Source organism: Dermacentor silvarum, chromosome 2, assembly GCF_013339745.2.
Source record: "Dermacentor silvarum isolate Dsil-2018 chromosome 2, BIME_Dsil_1.4, whole genome shotgun sequence".
Classification (NCBI taxonomy): domain Eukaryota; kingdom Metazoa; phylum Arthropoda; class Arachnida; order Ixodida; family Ixodidae; genus Dermacentor; species Dermacentor silvarum.
The window spans coordinates 141,946,601-141,965,200 of record NC_051155.1 but is presented as its reverse complement, the minus strand read 5'-3'; the positions used below and the strand labels follow the sequence as shown (position 1 = coordinate 141,965,200).

Below are 18,600 nucleotides of genomic sequence, written 5' to 3'. Positions count from 1 at the left end.
AGTGCATAAGAGTTCATGTTTGGATGCATGAGAAGCTTTTGGCTGAGAGGTGTGCTCAGCCTGACCTGTGTCATTTCCAAATCATCAAGCTTTGACGTAGTGCTGGCGCCACCGTTAGTGACTACGCAATTTTGACGTTGTGTTGAACAGAATAAAACGGCAAAGCAGTCGTTACGAAATATCGCCCCACATCGGTTTACCTCTTACACATAAAATTAGGTTTCGTTCCTTTTCTTTTTTTTTTCGTTATTGCGTACAAATGCAACTCAACTCCATTAGATATGACGTGCACAATTACTTCTGCCAGCAGCAGCTTGCGCTTCCTCGAATTGCAATGGTTTGCTCGTAAAGGGCTGCCCGGATGAAGATATCACCAACGCCTTTTCCCAACTTCTGGCACTTCGCACAAGCTATACAGAGAATATGCCGATGCTCTAACCATTAGACCATAATCGCACACTGCCAAGGCGGCTACAAGCTACCCACTGCTTCTTAGAATACACGTTTTACTTTTGCGTTACGACCAATTCCTCTGAAAGTCGAATCAACCATTTTTGTTTTCTTTGTTCTCCTTGCTGCAGGCCCAGTTTGAATTCGTCCTGATGGCCATAGCCGAAGAAGTGCACGCCATTTTGAAGGCGCTCTCGCACTGAGACGCCTGGCGCCACCCTGGCACGCACGAGGCCCGGCACCAGCCGATTCCGCACCAGTCGTAGACGATCACCTGACTCGTTGCAAGCCTGGCGAGGTGCTTCCCCTCATCGACTGAAGGACGAATGCCGATGCGCTGATTTGATAGGCGTGTCTTTGTCTGCTTCCTTGTATTTCTGCTCTGTTCGTGGTTTCTGGGTTTAGCGACGGCGCTGCTGTGAAGTGATCTTTGGTTGTATTTCTCTCTGTCGTACGCTGGTCCCTGTTCTGCGATCGCAGAGTACGGTACAGTGTCATGTGGCTATCATTTGTGTCATCTGCTCTTCTTATTCCTCTTTCATTTTGTACTACGTTACTAGCGTGAACGAGGCTTGATCACCAGTTCAGAGCTAACGACTAAATATTCGCGCATGTTTAGAATAACTGGAAACTTGAAGAACATGTGAGTCGTCTGCAAGTTAAATTAGCAAATTTCGGATTATCGCAACTTACGTTGTCACGCTGCGCCCACCGTCGGCGTGAGAGAAATAGCAGTGGCTCACTGAAAGACCACTTAACAAAGTCTATATGTGATGTGGAAAGTTTTTTATTCAAAATGCTTCCCAATGCGGGTGTCTTTTTGAAGCTCCAAAGTATTTGCGTGCGAAAGATCGTTTAAAGGCCTTGTCCACAATATGACCTGCTTCGATGCCTTGTTTGATCAATCTGAAACATTAGTTACACTCAGTCACGAACGAACACACTGTCATGAACCCACAACGTCGTCTCTGACGCCCCTATTCACGCTAGGCACGCCAAAAAGCTCTCCATACGCGGGGCCACTTGCCTAACCACTGCGGCTGTGGACCTAACTTGGTTGACGCCGCAATATTGGGCAAATATCCTATTTGTTCATTTTCTTGTTTCTTCTCTCTCTCTCTCTCTCTCTCTCTCTCTCTCGCTATTCCCAACTTTGTGAAGTTGGACTTGGTGCTCAGGGCACAAATTTATCTCTTTGCACGAGTAATTTTTCTCACTTTGTGCCGCTATATCTTTCTGACTTTCGAAAGCACGCTGTATTGCGAGAAAACTTTCATTTACGCCCACCTATACCCTCGCCTTGAGAGGCAGACAAAGTTGTACGAACGTTGCGAGAACAAAAATAGACGAACGCTACGCCGCGGAAGGTCCGACACACAGGCAGGTCGGTCGGTGCTCGCCGATATGGATGGTGTCCAAATCCACGCCCAAAATGGTGGCGCCCTCTGGATTAAAATTGCTAATCTTAAAGGATATTCTTTCGCTGGTTGCATGCGGTGGAAGATATTGCGGAAGCGATAAACACGTCACAGGTGTTGGTTTCTGGACACCACTTATTCGAGAAGGCCTCCGGGACTCGCGAACGAGTGTGTATACTGATGGCGTCGAATCGGGAGAAGCTAGCCAGCGCAGCGAGTTTCAGCCGCCAACTTCGCGTCTCCTTTCCCCTTCTACATATTCTTTTCTTTCTCCCCCACGCAGCGGACGTCCGCATTTGAACAATCGCGACATGTGTGTGTATATGTCAAGAAGGGAACTAGAGGCAGCCGCTCGGGGAACGCCCGCCGCATCAGCCGATGTTGTAGTGTGAGCGCCTTCATGCACACGAATATTTCGCCGTGGCGCGATTCTTCTGCGTATGCAGTCCACCTGTGTTCACCTTTTCGAAGGAGTCGACCAAGCGTTCATTGATGCAAGGCGGGCGCATCATCGTATGTAGTGCAGGTGTGTAACCTCCTTACCCAAAGCCAAGCCTTCCCTCCCGACCGTTTGTTTTTCCTCTCTCTTGATCTCGCACTTTCCCCCTGTTCCACTACTAGCCAAATTTACGTAGCTTGATAACTGGATATGTTTGTATTCGTATTGCACAACAACCGACCAACAAAAAACAACAAAAACAACAAAAAAAAAACATGAATGCTGTAAACATGTATGTCTGTAGTGTCGTACACAAAGCTATACATAGTGTTGCGTGTACAAACCCAGCTCTTTCGGAGCGTTTCCAGGAGTCGTTGTAAATGTCTCATGATTACTAAGTATTCAATTTCCCATGCTTGAAGGAAAGAAAAAAAAAACAGTAGGACACTGACATAAATGTACGTAACGCATATATATGCTGATGTACAAACTATTTTGGAGCACCCTTGTGAAAAAGAAAAAAAAAAGATTGACTATATTTTTGGCCTCCTCCGGGGTCTTGTCGGGTGTGTAACTCGTCATGCCTCTGTTAGTGCTGCTGTGTGCACGTGAGTGCTTCTGTTGAAAAAAAAAAAGAAACACAAGTTGTGTTTTCATTCCCAAAGTCTCGTGCGGAGTTTGACACTGCACGTGAGGAGCAAGGTGAACATGTGATACAGAGTTTTATCGAGCGTTGTCATTCTGGAACGTAGCTTGTAGTAGTACTTGCGGGGTTACATAGAGAGATATCTAAGATATTGTGAAAGTTGAGAGGTTTCTGAGAGAGTTGAAATGGAGGATAGTGATTTAGGCACGCGAGGACGTATAAACAAATGCATTCAAATAATTCCCCTAAGAATCCGACCACGCAGTGCCAATGAAGTTATTGCTGTCCAAACAATGCAACGGAAGAAGACTGTGCGTTAATAACGTAACGTAAAATAACGTAAACAGAAGTATATGAAATACAAAAGGCATTGTAGTCAGTTCAGCATCTCACCAGGTTTCTTGAGCTGATGTTTAGACATGAATGCTTAGCTTAAAAATGTAAGCAACTTGAAAGGCTCTTCCTTCTACTTGAAAGGCGCCCTCGGTGACGACAGTCGCAGATCAATAATTGAATTGTAATCGCAGGCTACCATTGCAAGTGATGAACTCTTGTGAGAACATTTGATTCAACCGAATGTTGATATGCATAACGTTATGCACAAATGTAAAATTTATAAGCTCTGTTGGACTTAAGAAAACGCATCGCAAGGTTGCCACTGGGCGTTCGAGACGTCTTCCCTTGGATACGAAAACGGGTTAAAGTTTGCTTCACTTGTTCAGTTGTTGAATGCACTTCTTAAGCACGTCACCTTGAATGTCACATAAACCAGTTTATATTTACCTCAAGATTACTATACTCACGAAGCGGGCAGCGAGCCGAAGTCAGATATCTTTTGTTTCCTAATTTTACTCGCGCAACATAACGAACAAAGTTTGTTTCATTGCAGGTGCATTTACATACTTTCAGCATCTCGCAGCATATAAGCAGGCAAGAAGCTTAGTCATGCCACAGCTTCCGTCACAGATCGTCTCGACAACGTTTCTTTTCGTGCGACAGCACTGCATTGTCGTCGATCTACTGAAGGAAGTTAAGGTTTTTGTCCTAAAGAAGAACGGCATATGAACAGCTGAACGAGGTCTGGGCAAGTGCCAACGTCTTTTCAACAGCGCAGTTGACGGTTATTCGTTGACGTGTTAGCTAACACTATAGTTTGACACGTTTCCACAGTCTTATTATTTGTTCCCGGCCATGAAAGACTAAAACGGCAACCTACTTAGAGCCTTGATAGAAAAATGAAACTAGGCACCGACGCCACGTCGACATCGTGCAACCTTAATCGGTCTAGTCGGTCCATATACTTGCACTCGCTTCCTGTGCCTACGGCCACCGTCACACTTCACCTCGTAGCTTGTGGAGCCATGTAATGTAACACTACCACGCTATCATAGCAGGGCCGTAATGTGACACTTCCACGCTAGCATAGCAGGGCCGTGTCAGCCAAGTACTTCTGTTTCTAAAACGTATGGCCACGCTTGCTTCGGTGATGCCGCGATGCCACCAACTCGAGGAGACCTCCGTCAATAGAGGAAAACAAAATCGGGGTACGTGAAGTCTGACGGTGGCTGTAGGCATGATCTCTCACTGCGAATCGGGCCCAACATAATCAAAACGAAATGCTTCAGTTCGCACAGTAGAGCGTGAATTTAAAAATGTAATAATAAAAACTAAACTGTGTGCAATGACGAATCCGACACTTGTTCCATCGTAGCACTGTCGAAACGTCCTCCCCCATAGACCCTCCACATATTATCCTTCAATAAAAACTAACGTCATAAGCCTTGTGTGTCTGTCTCAATTTCATTTGTATCCCTCAGGCGAGGAATGTCCTGGCATTTCACCGGGAAACTGCGCGTCGCAATTCGTTACGTGGTTGCGTGCGTCGCGTTCGTGTAGCCAAGCTACCGAACCTGATGGTGACCGCGTTGTGTATATTGCAAGCGCTTGTGCCCGAGCGACGTCTACGCAAAATAATCGCAAAATATCTAGACCGGTACGTAATGCTGCTATCAAAGGCAATGGGCATGGCCTTTGATAGCAGCATTACCTCACATAAGCTTCAGAAATCGCATGTCACGATATATAGACTCAGAAAATGAGGAAAATGAAGATCTGCCTGGTTTGTGCAGAACAGAACCGTTACTGTATTATTACGTGCGAAATGTCCGTAAAACTTAAAAAAGGGGAGCTGTTCCCGTATTTTAACGGCAGTTCTCAGCGCATTTTTTTTAAATGACAATTTTCATTTGTATTTTATGTTTTTCAACATGCAAATCCTCCGTACAATGACGGAAATCTTTTACTGTGTAGGTGAGGAGGGAACATACATTGCTAAAGGCATACAATTCTTTATCTTTTTCTCTTTATTTAAAAGACGATATCACCAAAAAATTACTATTCAATTTTATATAGATGTGGCGAGGAAAGAAAAGACAAATCTCTCACACTTTAATGATAAATACCTCTTTTCCAGCACCCGTTAAAAAAATACTGACACGAAAATTTTGTATCTGTCGAGAGCACCACAGATGAATAATTACAGCACCTCTTAAACGGCCTGCCCAAAACGCTCGTCAAGCGCAGCGCGGCTTCGGACGGGAAAAACGTTACTTCTGGCATCACCGTAAGCGGAGCCACGTGATGGGGTGTGGTGGTTGAAGGCCACACAATGAATGTGTTGCCGAAAGCTGTCATACTGGCCCCTCCCATTGTTCGTTTCTTGTGGCTAAACGCAGGGGGACGCTCTCTCCCCTATTTGCCTGTCGATAAGCACCACGGCCGCAGTGTGTGTGCAAGCGTCAGTGGTAGGTGGTACCACGAGACTGCCACAACAGGTTTTGGTGACGAAATAGGTAACCTTTTCGGCGTCTTAAGCTGCGCTGCTCTTGGCTCGCGTTTTCAAATGTTCGTATTAAAAGCTAACGTAATTATTTGCTGCGTTCCCGGGGTATCGAGACTCCATAAAACGTAATCACTCTGTCGATGGCTATCAAATGAAACAATAAAAACAGGACAATACATTTCGGTCAGTACCCCTTGGAAAAAATATAAAGGGTGCTTCACGCCGCTGTCACTTGCAATGCAGTGCAGCTCTTGTGGCTCTTGTAGTGCGTAGAAAAGTGCGCTCGTAACGTTCACGTGCTACTACACGCCCCCCTCGCATGTTGTGTCGTCTTTCTGGTTAAGGTTTGTCTGAATTATTGTGGCGTTGTGTTTGCGAGATGTACTTCATCGCGGGTCTAAGTGAATACAGTCTGTGGTAATGGCCTACAACCGCCAGACAGTTTTTCACTTAGCTGCCTACGTGCGGCTTCGCTGGCCGACAGACTTGCCATCCAACAATTCGACCACCACTCAACACCCAAACAGCCTGCATGGGTGCGATTGCGACACCCGTACGGCTGGCGCTCAAACAAATGTTCAAACAAATGTTCAAACAAACAAATGCCTAGCTGCCGCTAGGCATTTGTTCCTAGCACCATTGCTTTTATCAACTGACATATAATTGCAGTGAACCGTAAGAGCAAAAATAAGATTGCACAAAATGGAGGATCCATGGTTCTTGCGCAGTATCGCGAGGACCATTGTGCGCAGGCTGACGTACTACCAGCAATATTATATAACCTTGCTTTGAACTAGAAAACACATTTTAAAGGTTACTTTCCAGCAAGTTCGTTAAACATCGGTGGCCTTAAGAGAGCACAGTTGGGTACGTTGTACCTTCGCAAAATATACATTTACTCGAATGCGGTGGTCGCCGCATCGCTTATCGCTTATGCTGAAGGAAAACGAGTGAAAAATGGGAACTGCAGCCGACTATAGAGTGGTCCAGACGGCCGCAGTTAACTAGTGCGGAAGAGCAAGCGCTTGCTCTTAGCGAACATCTGGTCTGGAGACCGTAGACGTTATTCCATTATCGCGCAAACGCGCGCTGTCGCCAGCCGCGACGGTCGTTGACGGGACGTCCGCGATGCCAAAAAGGAACTCGGAGGGAATGTCTGCATTCAGGCCACGCTGTGCCTGCCGGCTTCTCGAGTTGGGCGACGCGCGCAAGTACCAGCGGACGGCGTCGCAACGTGAGCCATCGGGTGCCGCCATGGGCTGCCCTCTTTCGTCCCCCCGATTCCCGCCAGAGGCGTTGCATTGGAACGCCTGGGCGAACTGCGGTAGGTGGCGCAGTGGTAGGTTGACGCGGTACTCGGGCGGCAGGTGTTTCCAGGCTTTAAATTGACGCGACCTGTAGGGCTTGTCGCTGCGTTCGCAGTTGTCGAGCGCGTAGTAGAGGAAGAAAAGTTGCTCCGAAGTGACGTGCGCCAGCGACTGCAGCCTGAAATCCAGCTTCCACACGCGCTCCACGCTCAGCAGTTCCTGCAGCACAGAGACCCGAGTTTCCAAATAAACTGACTACCTCAAGCTACTTGACAATGTACACGCATGCTCGCCAACAGTGGTGCCAACGCCAACACCATCGCCACTTCGCGTAAAACCTTCTGGCGGCAGCGTCCGCGCGGTAGCGCTACCCGACATACGGACAAACCGTGAAACGCGGTGCATCACAACCCAACAACCGATATGTGTCTCTTTAAAATCTAGTGTATCGACTACGTCCCGACCATGACGAAGATGAAAATGTTGGGATGCGAACGTTGACGTTGCCAATAGAGACATGTGCAGCCGTTATCTAAGGTATACGCAGACGACTTCGCGCACGACCAGAGCTGACCCAAAGCCGCATTTGCACCAGCACTGTAAACCTTTACAAATTGACAAGAACGATATGCACTCTAGAAAACTTTGCTAAGCCACCAGTGCCTTGCAAGCCGCACCACAATTGCGGCTAAGAGCCCGGCGACATTCCAGTCAGTGCGTCTACATAGGTCTCCGCACTTCGACTGGCCAGAATTTGTTTTGTTAATGCACTAAGAAACAACGTAGATAACAGCATCGGATCATAACGAAATACAAATAAAATGAATTGTCACTAGTAACATTGAACAGCTGCAGTTCTTGTAAAAATTATCGACGCTGCTGCCTCTTCTGCTGCACAATGCAACAGCGTCGATGACAGCCAGTTCGATATATATACCGAACTGGTTGTAACGCCAGATCGCAGCTGAATACCTTGAAATTTTAGCACATTGTCACTAAATAACTGTGATGATTTCCTCGAAATCTTGGTCCATTTTTAAATTATTCTTAGATGATTTTCTTAATATTCTTTAAACTATAGCTTTAAATTATCTTCCGTTATGGCGAGACAACAGTCGGAATTTTAAAAGGAAAGATAACTCCCCATTTTTCAAGAACCGTTATGAGATCTCACGATTGTGATTTGCCTAGAAAACAAGCTATTCTGTATGTCGTTAGAAGCAGCGACAAATGGTGGTGCATATGTGCATCCTGCGAAAAAATGGGGGCGAGGCAATGATTTCAGACAAGCCTTTTGAGGAACTTGCTATTTACGCTCCTTAGAAAGGAACTAAAACAGTCGCCAAGTCTCTTCTACTTTCTGCGGTTTTACGTGCCAAAACCAGTTCTGATTATGAGGCACGCCGTAGTGGAGGGCTCCGGATTAATTTTGACCGCCTGGGGTTCTTTAACGTCTCTAAAGTCTCTAAAGACGCAATGTCGTTAAGCTGACTCAAAGTTCACTAAACTTGGCGACTTTCTCGATAAGTTGTCAACAGTGGTGCGAAAGTGAAAACAAAAACCAGTGCATACTCAAAACACTTCGCAGCTTTCAGACGTGTTACAGTAACTGCACGTCCTGAGCGCTAAAAGTCAGGGCCCATCTTTTGTCGTCGAGCGCATTTACTTTATGGCGAAGCCTTGCCAACAATAAGGTTACCTGCCACTGCTACCTTATAGCACTGCAATAATGACTGGAATATTTTCCAACCAATGTAGCTCGGTCTAAAAAATATATATATTTTTTACATTTGCCGGACATGCCGAACGTTCACACGCCAAACGTCCCGAACGAATATGTAACGTTTGCCGAATATGTCGAACACGCTAGCTAGCCTATCGACATGTGCCCACTTATAAAGACGTGCGCGCAATTACCTTGAAGGCGGCATAGGCGAGAGCCAGCGCAGAGCTCTGTGCCAGGAGGGGATAGCGTGCCTCGGTAGCACGTAACGCAACGTCACCCACGGCGAGCCGCAGTTCGCGGGGCATGGACAACCAGTCCGCTTCCAGGCAGTCGAGAAGCTGGGCTAGACGGTTGGCCGAACGTCCGCTCAACACCTCGGGCACCTCGCCGTTGTCGTTGCTGTCCCACCGCTCGTAGACGAGCGGCAGCAGTCCGAGGTAGAGGCGCACTGCCGAACGCGACGCGTGGTAAACGGGCAGGGTGCTGTTAGCCGGCAGCGCGTCGTCACCCACGAGTCCCACCGGTACGTACACCGCTTGCTGAGCAACGCTGTACCTGCGGCATCCATCGAGCGCAGAATCACTGTCGACACGCCGAGTCGACGAACGAAAGCACAAATTTGAAGCGCACAACCGTTACTGTGAGGAATATTCAGTCGCCTCACCTGCTGCGCATGTCAAGCGTGTGACCGTAGTCCCGGGGTCTGGTAGGCTTCCCAATTTGCCGAAGCCGCCAGCGTTGATACATTCCGGCGACGTGAACGAACAGACTGATCGAGCTGCGACCTCGGATTTGGGCCAGCTGTAGTTGGGGGCAGTGGTCTTCATTCAACGAGGAAGCGGCGAAAAAACGTGCCACGTGAAACCGCCGCACCACGTTGTTGAACACGCTGACACTCCTCTCCGTCATCCACGCGAGGCGAGGCAGATTGCGGTAAAACAGATCCTCCAGCTTTCCGATCCATATTCGACTCGGCGCGTACGCTCCTGCGGCGACCTGCTGCATGGCCTGAGCTTTGGATAAGCACGCTGGCTGCACGCTCTCCACCATTCGGAGACACAGAAGCCAGTCCTTGTCGCGGCTAAGCACACGACCTGCGTGCTCACTTCCAGCGAGGCGCTGAAGATCTGTCGTCCGATCGCGATTTAAAAGCGGTGAAAAGTGAACCACGAGGCGGAAGCCCAAGTAGTTGAGAAACGCGACGACGCTTGCAGTGGACGCGAAAGCTTGAAGTCGTTCGATCGGGCGCAAGTTCCTCAGCACGACTGTCGTGTCGGCGACGACGTCCCGTTCGAAAACTGAGCTCAGAAATACGCCTATGTCCCTGTTGGATTCAACAAACTCGTCAAATCTCCACACGAGCACCTCCCATATGGTGCTGTCATCCACAATGTCAGCTAGATACTTAGCGACTGAAATCACCTGCCAGATTAGGCTTTCGGCTTCACTCAACCACCCAAATTCTTCGGCTGCTTCCAAAATAGCAGATCTAATTGTTTCCAATAATTCAGCATTCTCGTAATCTTCCTTGATATGCAGGTGTCGTGGGTAGCTAATTTCGATAGTACGATTCGTGCGGCCATGCTGTACGCCTATGGTGACATCCAGTATAGATACGACCCCGTACTTGCGAATCAGTGTTCCAGCCAAGTGCCAAATATCATCCGACTTCAGATGAGTGCCATTGTAAGGCCAGACGTGTATGGGCAGTGTCGCAAAGACTTGCTCTCGTAAAAAGGCAGAAGAATTTCCCGCCGGCTTCAGGCAAGCCTCGTACAACAGTCGAGTCAGGCCGACGTCGAAGTTGCGCACATCTCGGATGTAGTCGCTTAAGGCCGCCGCGATTGTCTCTTCAAGCAAGACGTCAGTAGAAATTGCGACGCCTTGTCCGAACTCTCGAACTGGAGTCTCTAGTTCCCACCTACTGCAAACGTATTGGTAAAAATTCTCGCATGGCGACAGTTCTCGGTTTATATATCGCCTCAGACGCTCTCCTTCATCAATGCAGCGATCTGTAGAGCAGAGGTAAACATTCGAAAGCACTTCGTCCGACGTCCTTGTTGCCGTCACTGTAGTTGGCTTGGCCGTCACTGCCGTCGGAAACGTCAGCGGCGTTCTCGGCGAATCGGAATTCTCTGTAGAGTGCTCGCTCAGGTACCTCGGGCTGGCTATGAAGTAAACGACCAAAATCCAAATTAGGCACACCAGGCCGATTAATATAGCGAACCGGCTCTCCGGGTACAAGGTGTACTTCCCACTCGCAGGGACCTGTTGTTTGCGGATCTCGGCATCAGGTGCGGCTTCAGCTACCTGTGGTAGTAACGGAGGCTCGGGCTCGCCGCCAGTGTTTCCCTCATTGTCGTCTTCTAAAGCAGCTTCGTCAGCTGGTGCAGCTTCATCTATATCACCTGGCTCGTCATTCTCTTTAGGCACTCTGTTCGTCGTTTTCCTTGGCACTCTGATCTGCACTCTCTTTGGCATTTTTCTCGGCGCTCTCTTTGACAGCCTCCCCATCTTTGGCGTCGGGAGTATTTTGCCCAGACGCTCCTTTCCCGTCCTCATCATCGTCTTGCTGTTTTGCGCCGGATGACTCCACTTTTGCCGATTTCTCCATCACGCTATTGGCCTTGCCGGCCGTGCTGATGCTCATGTCACTACGATTCACTGATTGTTTACGATAAGATGGCGACTCAGCCGGCAAGACGTATGTTTCTTCTTCATCACTGTGGCTTTCTTTTCGTTTGAGGTCTTGCGTCAAGTCTTTGTCTGCTATAGCTTTATTTTTCTCCGACGCTGAAGAATGCGTTGAGCCCCGTTCTTTCTGGGGCACAGAGACCGGTTGTTCCTGACCTCCTCGCAGCGATGTCTCTGCTGAACGCTGGCTTGGTGCTAGACTGGGCCTTTTTGAGATCTTGATCGGTTGTTCGTCACGTTCGATTGCCATGGTCATATCTTCGTCTACATCACCGGCCACAGCCTTGCCCGTGTCAGGTCCTGCCGGAGCTACAGACGGTCGTTTTGAGGCTGGTTTTTGAGGCACCCGCTGTCGCTTTGACTTGACTTCGTCCACTTCCCCAGCGAGATTCCTGTAAGTGTCAGGACCTGTTGGTACTAGAGACGACCGCTTTGAGGCTGTCTTAAGAGGCTCGCGCTGCTTGGAGTTTTGATGCAGTTGTTCGACTCCGCCTTTCGTAACGGAACTCTTTCTTGCGCGGCTAGATTGCTGCGTGTCACGGATCTCTGACTCAAGCATGTCTTCCTGTATTTCGTTATCCTCGTCAACATTCCAATGCTGTCGTTGAAGAGACAATGAAGTTGAAGGCGACGAATCGCCCTGGGTGCATCTCCCCATCTCCCGCTGCTCCGCGTTAGCAGTTGTCTTTAATGGTGGTCGCGTAGGTATCTGCCGAACTTCAGATTGCCAAGTGTCCACTTCCTGGGGTATGGTGCTGATGGACGAGACACTAGGCCGCGGGCGTCCTCTCGCACGCTCAAGCTCATCTTTACTCCTTCCGACACGAAAGACAGGTGACAAGGGCCGAGCTTGGTAGAGCTTTTCCTGACCGCTTGGTGACGTAAGCAGTAAGTATAAGTCCGCTTCCAACTGCGCCTTGGTATCCGTGGCTACCTGCGGCTGAAAGCCAGCTACAATCGGCGGCACCGGCGTCGCAGGCGGCGCAGAGAGTTGTGGCTGCAGCAGAGGAGGGGCAACAGTGCACAAGTTCGTGCAACTCACCGCCACGGGTGCCGGAATGTATTCGCGCGAACACACGGCAGTAGCTGGGTGCAGTGGACAAGCTTGAAGCGTCGGCGAGCAGGCGATTACTGAGGGGCCAAGGCCGTGGGTGGCTAGAAATGTCCCGCAGTGTCGGCACTCTTGTGGTCTCGCTGCCACACAAGTAGGAGCCGTAGGAGCCGTAGGAGCCGTAGGAGCAACGGAGCAGCTCCCGCGCGGCGACCCGTGGTGACATTCATGGCATTGTCTGCGGGGGGCGCAGAAGGCGGCGCTGAAGGGGCGGCAGATGGAACACGTCGAAGGTGGTTCGGTAAGCCGACGCTTGGTTTCCTGCTGTACGGGCGCTGAGTTGGTGCGGGTGCTTTTGGCGGGTGTCGATTCGTTTGCTTGTACCAGCGAAGGGCGTTTCCGAGGAGACTTGCTTTCTAGTTTCTCGACGCTGCCGGAAGTGAGTGCGTTTGTCTGTACCGATGCATTGCATTTACGAGACGAGTCACCTTCGAGCTTCTCTACCGTCGACGCTCGACGCACCTCCAGGCTGTCTCCGCGATTGGTCAAGGAGGCCCGCCTCTTGTCAGTAAGTGATCTGCGACGACTAGCGGGAGTCCTTTCTTGTTCCTGGACTGCTGAAGCCCGGCGGGGCTGGCTAAGTGGTAGCCGCAGTGATGAGCGTCTACGTTGCAGCGCCAGTTCACTGGGTGCCCTTGAAGGGCCTCTGCTGGGTGGTTTCGCTTTCTTAGACGACCAGGCAAACGTTTGCTTTTTTTTGGAAGATGTCTCGGCAGCGTGTTTTGCGATAGGTGGCGACGCAGCCTCGAGCAGTTGGCTCAGAGTTCTTCCCCACTTCAGCGAGCAGTCCAGATCGTCGGGTATGCTGGGAAACTGAAACCAGGGGTAGGTCCTCATCGACGTCGGTGATTTGCGGCGCTCGTCTGCATTTGTGCTCCGAAGCGGCTGTAAACAGAGAAGCAAAGCGCACTTTCTTATGAAAACTGCTCGTGAGTAAGCATGGTGCCCAATGTTAGACTTTATAACAGCGCTACCGCAACCAAGCGGTGCATGTGTAGCTGTATCATTCGGAAATACGGCCGCGAAAAGCATGTAAACATTTTGCCCGTATCGACACTATTGCTTTTTGGACGCAAACTTCGATTGCGATTTTTGGGCAGTAAAGTGCAATCATTGTTTTCGCTTCGACATGTGCACCATCACGCTTAGTCTGCGGCAAGACGCATCAAATCAGTCTGCCTCATTGTACAGGGAAGGGGCCGGCTCATTTCCAGTGTTTAAAGATGCATGATATAAGTGCATCAAATAAAGCTGTATTTGCAAAATACGCTTTTTTTCAATCAATATTTCAGTATTTATTTGCACGTAAACAAAGAAGGCGCAATCTTACTCGAAAGGCGAAACATTTATTTTGCGATAGCAAATAATTAGACAACTATACAACGTACTTTCGTGATGACAGTTTCACAAGGGATAAATTCCCATACAACGCTTCAAAGGGCCGAATAAACAAGCGCGCGCATTGATTCTAATGCGGCTGCAGCGAGCCACTGGAGGGTTCAGCGCCGCGCCGGCCCGGTGAGGGGAGTAATACGAGGAGAATTGAGGAGGAAAGTGCGCGCGCGGAGCAGAGTGTCCCTACTTTCTACATCAAGGGGTTTTACAAGGGCGTTCGTTCCCGACGCGCGCTCTCTTTCTCTCTCGTTCCCGAAAGCGCTCTCTCTCTCTCTCTCTCTCATCCGTAGCTAGGGCAATGCCACCTAGAACAAAAAAGTTTGAACTTTACTTTTTCTAGGTGGCACTGGCTAGGGGCGCTGCGGTGCACAAGGGCGTTCGTTCCCGACGCGCGCTCTCTTTCTCTCGCGTCCGTAGCTCTGGTTTACCCGAATGATGCGCCGGTGCTTCGCCCACTCATCATCATTCACATCGTGGATATGCGGTGATTTTTTTTTCTTTGCAATTATATGGACACTCAAAAGCAGATTTCTGCCGTCGGCGTCGCCGTCGCCGTCGGCGTCGCCGTCGCCGTCGCCGTCGCCGTGAGGTTCCGTATGACGTCAATGGAGATGAAATCGTGACCGCGCGCTGCCGAACGCTGTATGTGCGAGTGAAAGGGCGCGAAGGACGCGCTCTTTCACGGGGAGTGAACGCACGGCGGAGAACAAACGCGCGTTCTGCGCCGTGCTTCCTTAAGGGCTGCAGAAGTAGGCGTCTCTTTCCTCCTTTACAATCACCATATATGTAGAGCAAACGCGCCTTCTTCCGATGCGCGAGACGCCGTGGGGGAGGGGGGGAAGGGGGAGGGAAGGGAGGCGACGTTTAGCTGCGGCACCAAGTGCCTATTTATATCACAGGCTCCGGCAACAGTCACCAACGCCGCACGCATTTTGAGCGAACGCGGGCAAAACGCCGACGGCGTCGACAACAGTTCTGCGCGTTGCCGGTGCTGCTGCATGTCCAAGTTTTTGTAATCAAATGTGTTCGGCGGTAAATTGCAATGTGGAGGACAATTTTCGAAGTCATGAAAGTTGTCAAGTAGAAAGGAGCGCAAGGTAGCGTAAAACGAACTTTGCAACGCGACCTTGCCGAACGTTCGACCTCACTCAAACTATCATTAACAGCGGAAATCGCGAGGTTAAATTACATATGGGTTTCACGTGTCAGAACCAAGCACGATCTGATTATGAAGCATGTCGTATAGTGGGAGACACCGGCTTAATCACCCGCCGCGGTTGCTCAGTGGCTATGGTGTTGGGCTGCTGAGCACGAGGTCGCGGGATCGAATCCCGGCCACGGCGGCCGCATTTCGATGGGGGCGAAATACGAAAACACCCGTGTACTTAGATTTAGGTGCACGTTAAAGAACCCCAGGTGGTCCAAATTTCCGGAGTCCCCCACTACGGCGTGCCTCATAATCAGAACTGGTTTTGGCACGTAAAACCCCATAATTTATTTTTTTAACCGGCTTAATCAGGACGCGAGGTCGAAATCAATAACATCGACATCAATCAAACAAACAAACAAACAAACAAACAATTTGAGGCAGGCACCTAAACCTCACCTCACTTTCAGATCTTGAATTCAAATTATAGTTAGGTTTGAGAAAGACGTCGCGAGGACGGAACCTCGAGGGGCCACATTTGTTTCTCCTCGCTCAGCGCCTATTCATACGTAATGCCTTAGACAAAAGTAACTACGTCACTACGTTCAGCAACACGAGAACAAGGTGAGAGCAGGAGCCAACGTTTTGACAAGTGGGCTTGTCATCTTCGTCACAGTCACTGTGCCGAGGAGAGCATATGTACTATGCCGTATATATAGGTAGGGCACAGTATATGTAGGTAGGGCACTTTGGAACAGAGTAGAGCAAGTTTTACATCACTGCAGATGGTTTCGCTCTCTCTCTCTCTCTCTCTCTTTTTTTTTCTTACGTCGCACGATGCTTGCTCAATAGCTCCACGCGCAACGTCCCGTGAAATTCCTCGCAATCAATGACGTCGTCTCCTAAGCAGGCAGGAATCACCGCAATGTAGTGACGTTAGCAGAAGGCGAGCTAGACGTTGTTAGACTAAGACAAGCTAGACTAAACGACTGGAGAATTTCACTTGCGACACGACGACAGCAAGGAGCCCGAACCAGCGTATCAACAGAGAAACTGGGGTCAGATTCACAAAGCTTTTATTGCGATAGCAATTATATGGACACTCAAAAGCAGATTTCTGCCGTCGGCGTCGCCGTCGCGGTCGCCGTGAGGTTCCGTATGACGTCAATGGAGATGAAATCGTCGCCGCGCGCCGAACGCTGCATGTGCGAGTGAAAGGGCGCGAGGGGCGCGCGCTTTCACGGGGAGTGAACGCACGGCGGAGAACAAACGCGCGTTCTGCGCCGTGCTCGCTTAAGGGCTGCAGAAGTAAGCGTCTCTTTCCTCCTTCACAATCACCATATATGTAGAGCAAACGCGCCTTCTTCCTACGTGCGAGAGGCCGTGGGGGAGGGGGGGAGGGGGAGGGAAGGGAGGCGACGTTTAGCTGCGGCACCAAGTGCCTATTATTGCGATAGCAATTATATGGACACTTCAACCGGATTTCTGCCGTCGGCGTCGCCGTCGCCGTCGCCGTGAGGTTCCCTATAGATAAAATCTTCGCCGCGTGCCGTATGCCCGAGCGGAAGCGTGCAGGGACGCGCGCTATCACGGAGAGCGAACGCACTCAATCTCCCACGCGCAAGCAAGGAAGCGGGAAGCCAGCGCCGGAGGGAGCGGGGGGGGGGGGGGGGGGGCGCACTTCCACTCTGCCAACAACCGCGCTCGTCGCTCGCTCGTAGCGTCTCTTATCTCCACACGGCTCTGACCTTTATGCGCCGTGCATTCATCGCTCAGTTTCCGTTGAAGCGATAGACCGCACGTACCTTCGCCGCTGCGGCGTACGCTTGCTGCCAGCGTTTTGGCAGTCGTTGTCTGCGGTCATTCAGTGTGATCTATTCGTGTTTGTGCGCGCTCACACCACGCTTGTTCGTTCAGTTAGTATTAGTCGGGCCACATTTTCCAACGCACGCTACACATGCAATGCTGCCCGGATCGGCAGTGCAGCGCTACAGGTGTGTCCCTTCGCACGCGCTGCCCACGGGAAGCGCTTCTCATCAACACCACCGTTTCACACGCGCCTCCTCGTGGTCATCGAGTCTCTCTTCATGTCGGTCTACTTACGCCGCAGCACACCTGCTTACTTAATCAGCTCATGTTTACTACAATTCATATTGCTACCAAAGCCGCTCACCTTACTTCGTATGACATTGCTGTGTTGCTATCGCATTCATTGCTTCGCCCTTAGGGCGAAACTGACATTTTTATATCAGAGGCTCCGGCAACAGTCACCAACGCCGCACGCATTTTGAGCGAACGCGGGCAAAACGCCGACGGCGTCGACAATAGTTCTGCGTGTTGCCGGTGCTGCTGCATGTCCAAGTTTATACAGCTGATAAAGCTACTATCATTACTCCGTATAGCTCTCTACAAATTTGCTATCGCAATTAATGCTTCGCCTTTCAGGTGAAACTGCGACAACTTTTTTCTTTCGCAAGTTCGATTTGCCACTGGCTGGCCGCCTTCACTAATGATATCTCTGTCATCCGGATTGGCCGAAATTCTTTCTTACGAAAAATTCCAGCATAAGTTTTTGCGAATTCAAACGCTGACGACTTCGGCGTGACTGTTCCGTCACTCACTTGTTGCCCTCCACCCTGCGTGAACTGTTGAAAGCCTGGTCCCATGCTGCCTTGCTGGGGAGCCGAAAGACGCTGTCCAGACGGCGTGGTCCAGTGGGGAGGGACGGCGGTAGGCGGCGCACCGCGTGGCCCTGAAATGAGAGGAGGTCAACCATGGTCATGTCATCGCATGACAACTCAATTCGAAAACTCGTGGCTCGAGTTTATCTTTGCTCTCGCGTCTCGTTTGCGGGGCCGTATGTCTCCAAATGAATATCATACTGATCTCCTTTATCATTGTTAACAGAGCATGGTAGTAGCAATTCGTCGAAAGTACAAGGCAAGCAAAGGCACGAGAGGATCATAAGTTATGACGAATCAGACTGGTACTGAAGGACCCTCTGGGTATTAAATGTGGAGAAAGGCGGCGCGATGCTCTATATGCAGCCAATATATAGTCGATATAGGAATATTTCTTTCAATATACGTACGGTACATAAACGAAGCGTCACAGGCAATCTGCTAACGTGAAACAATTTAATGAATGGGATTCGTTGAAGAAATAAAAAGAATAAAGTTTATGTATAGGACCCTTACAGTGAGCGACCAGGAGCCCCAGCAACTACAAAAAAAAAAGTCGCAGTTTCACCTGAAAGGCGAAGCATCAATTGCGATAGCAAATTTGTAGAGAGCTATACGGAGTAAATGATATTAGCTTTATCCGCTGTATAAACTTGGACATGCAGCAGCACCGGCAACACGCAGAACTGTTGTCGACGCCGTCGGCGTTTTCTCGCGTTCGCTCAAAATGCGTGCGGCGTTGGT

General features: G+C 49.9%; 2 protein-coding genes across 3 annotated transcripts in view; one reads left to right on the top strand and one right to left on the bottom strand.

Annotated features, from left to right (window-relative positions):
* The window catches only part of LOC119441875 (receptor-type tyrosine-protein phosphatase N2-like), a 658,601-nt gene extending 653,868 nt beyond the window's left edge, over window positions 1-4,733 (top strand). For both annotated transcript variants that reach the window (XM_037706513.2, XM_049661681.1), the window contains exon 25: window positions 582-4,733. In XM_037706513.2, coding sequence (XP_037562441.2) covers window positions 582-653 — 72 coding nt within the window. In that variant the 3' untranslated portion in view covers window positions 654-4,733. The remainder of the gene's footprint in view (window positions 1-581) is intronic.
* Window positions 4,734-6,826: 2,093 nt separating this feature from the next.
* LOC119441120 (uncharacterized) lies at window positions 6,827-11,248 on the bottom strand. Its single transcript, XM_037705811.2, has 4 exons — window positions 11,237-11,248; window positions 9,493-11,138; window positions 9,020-9,383; window positions 6,827-7,321 (listed from the first exon to the last, which is right to left on the bottom strand). The coding sequence occupies exons 1-4, from the start codon at window positions 11,246-11,248 to the stop codon at window positions 6,827-6,829; spliced, it is 2,517 nt and encodes an 838-aa protein (XP_037561739.2).
* Between the last annotated feature and the right edge of the window lie 7,352 nt (window positions 11,249-18,600).

What these genes read in the sequence shown, in the direction of transcription:
- LOC119441120 (XM_037705811.2), bottom strand. An exon ending in ACGCTTGACATGCGCAGCAG is followed by an intron (nt 9,384 to 9,492) that starts GTGAGGCGACTG and finishes TGGATGCCGCAG; the next exon opens with GTACAGCGTTGCTCAGCAAG. An exon ending in TCGCCTATGCCGCCTTCAAG is followed by an intron (nt 7,322 to 9,019) that starts GTAATTGCGCGC and finishes TCTGTGCTGCAG; the next exon opens with GAACTGCTGAGCGTGGAGCG.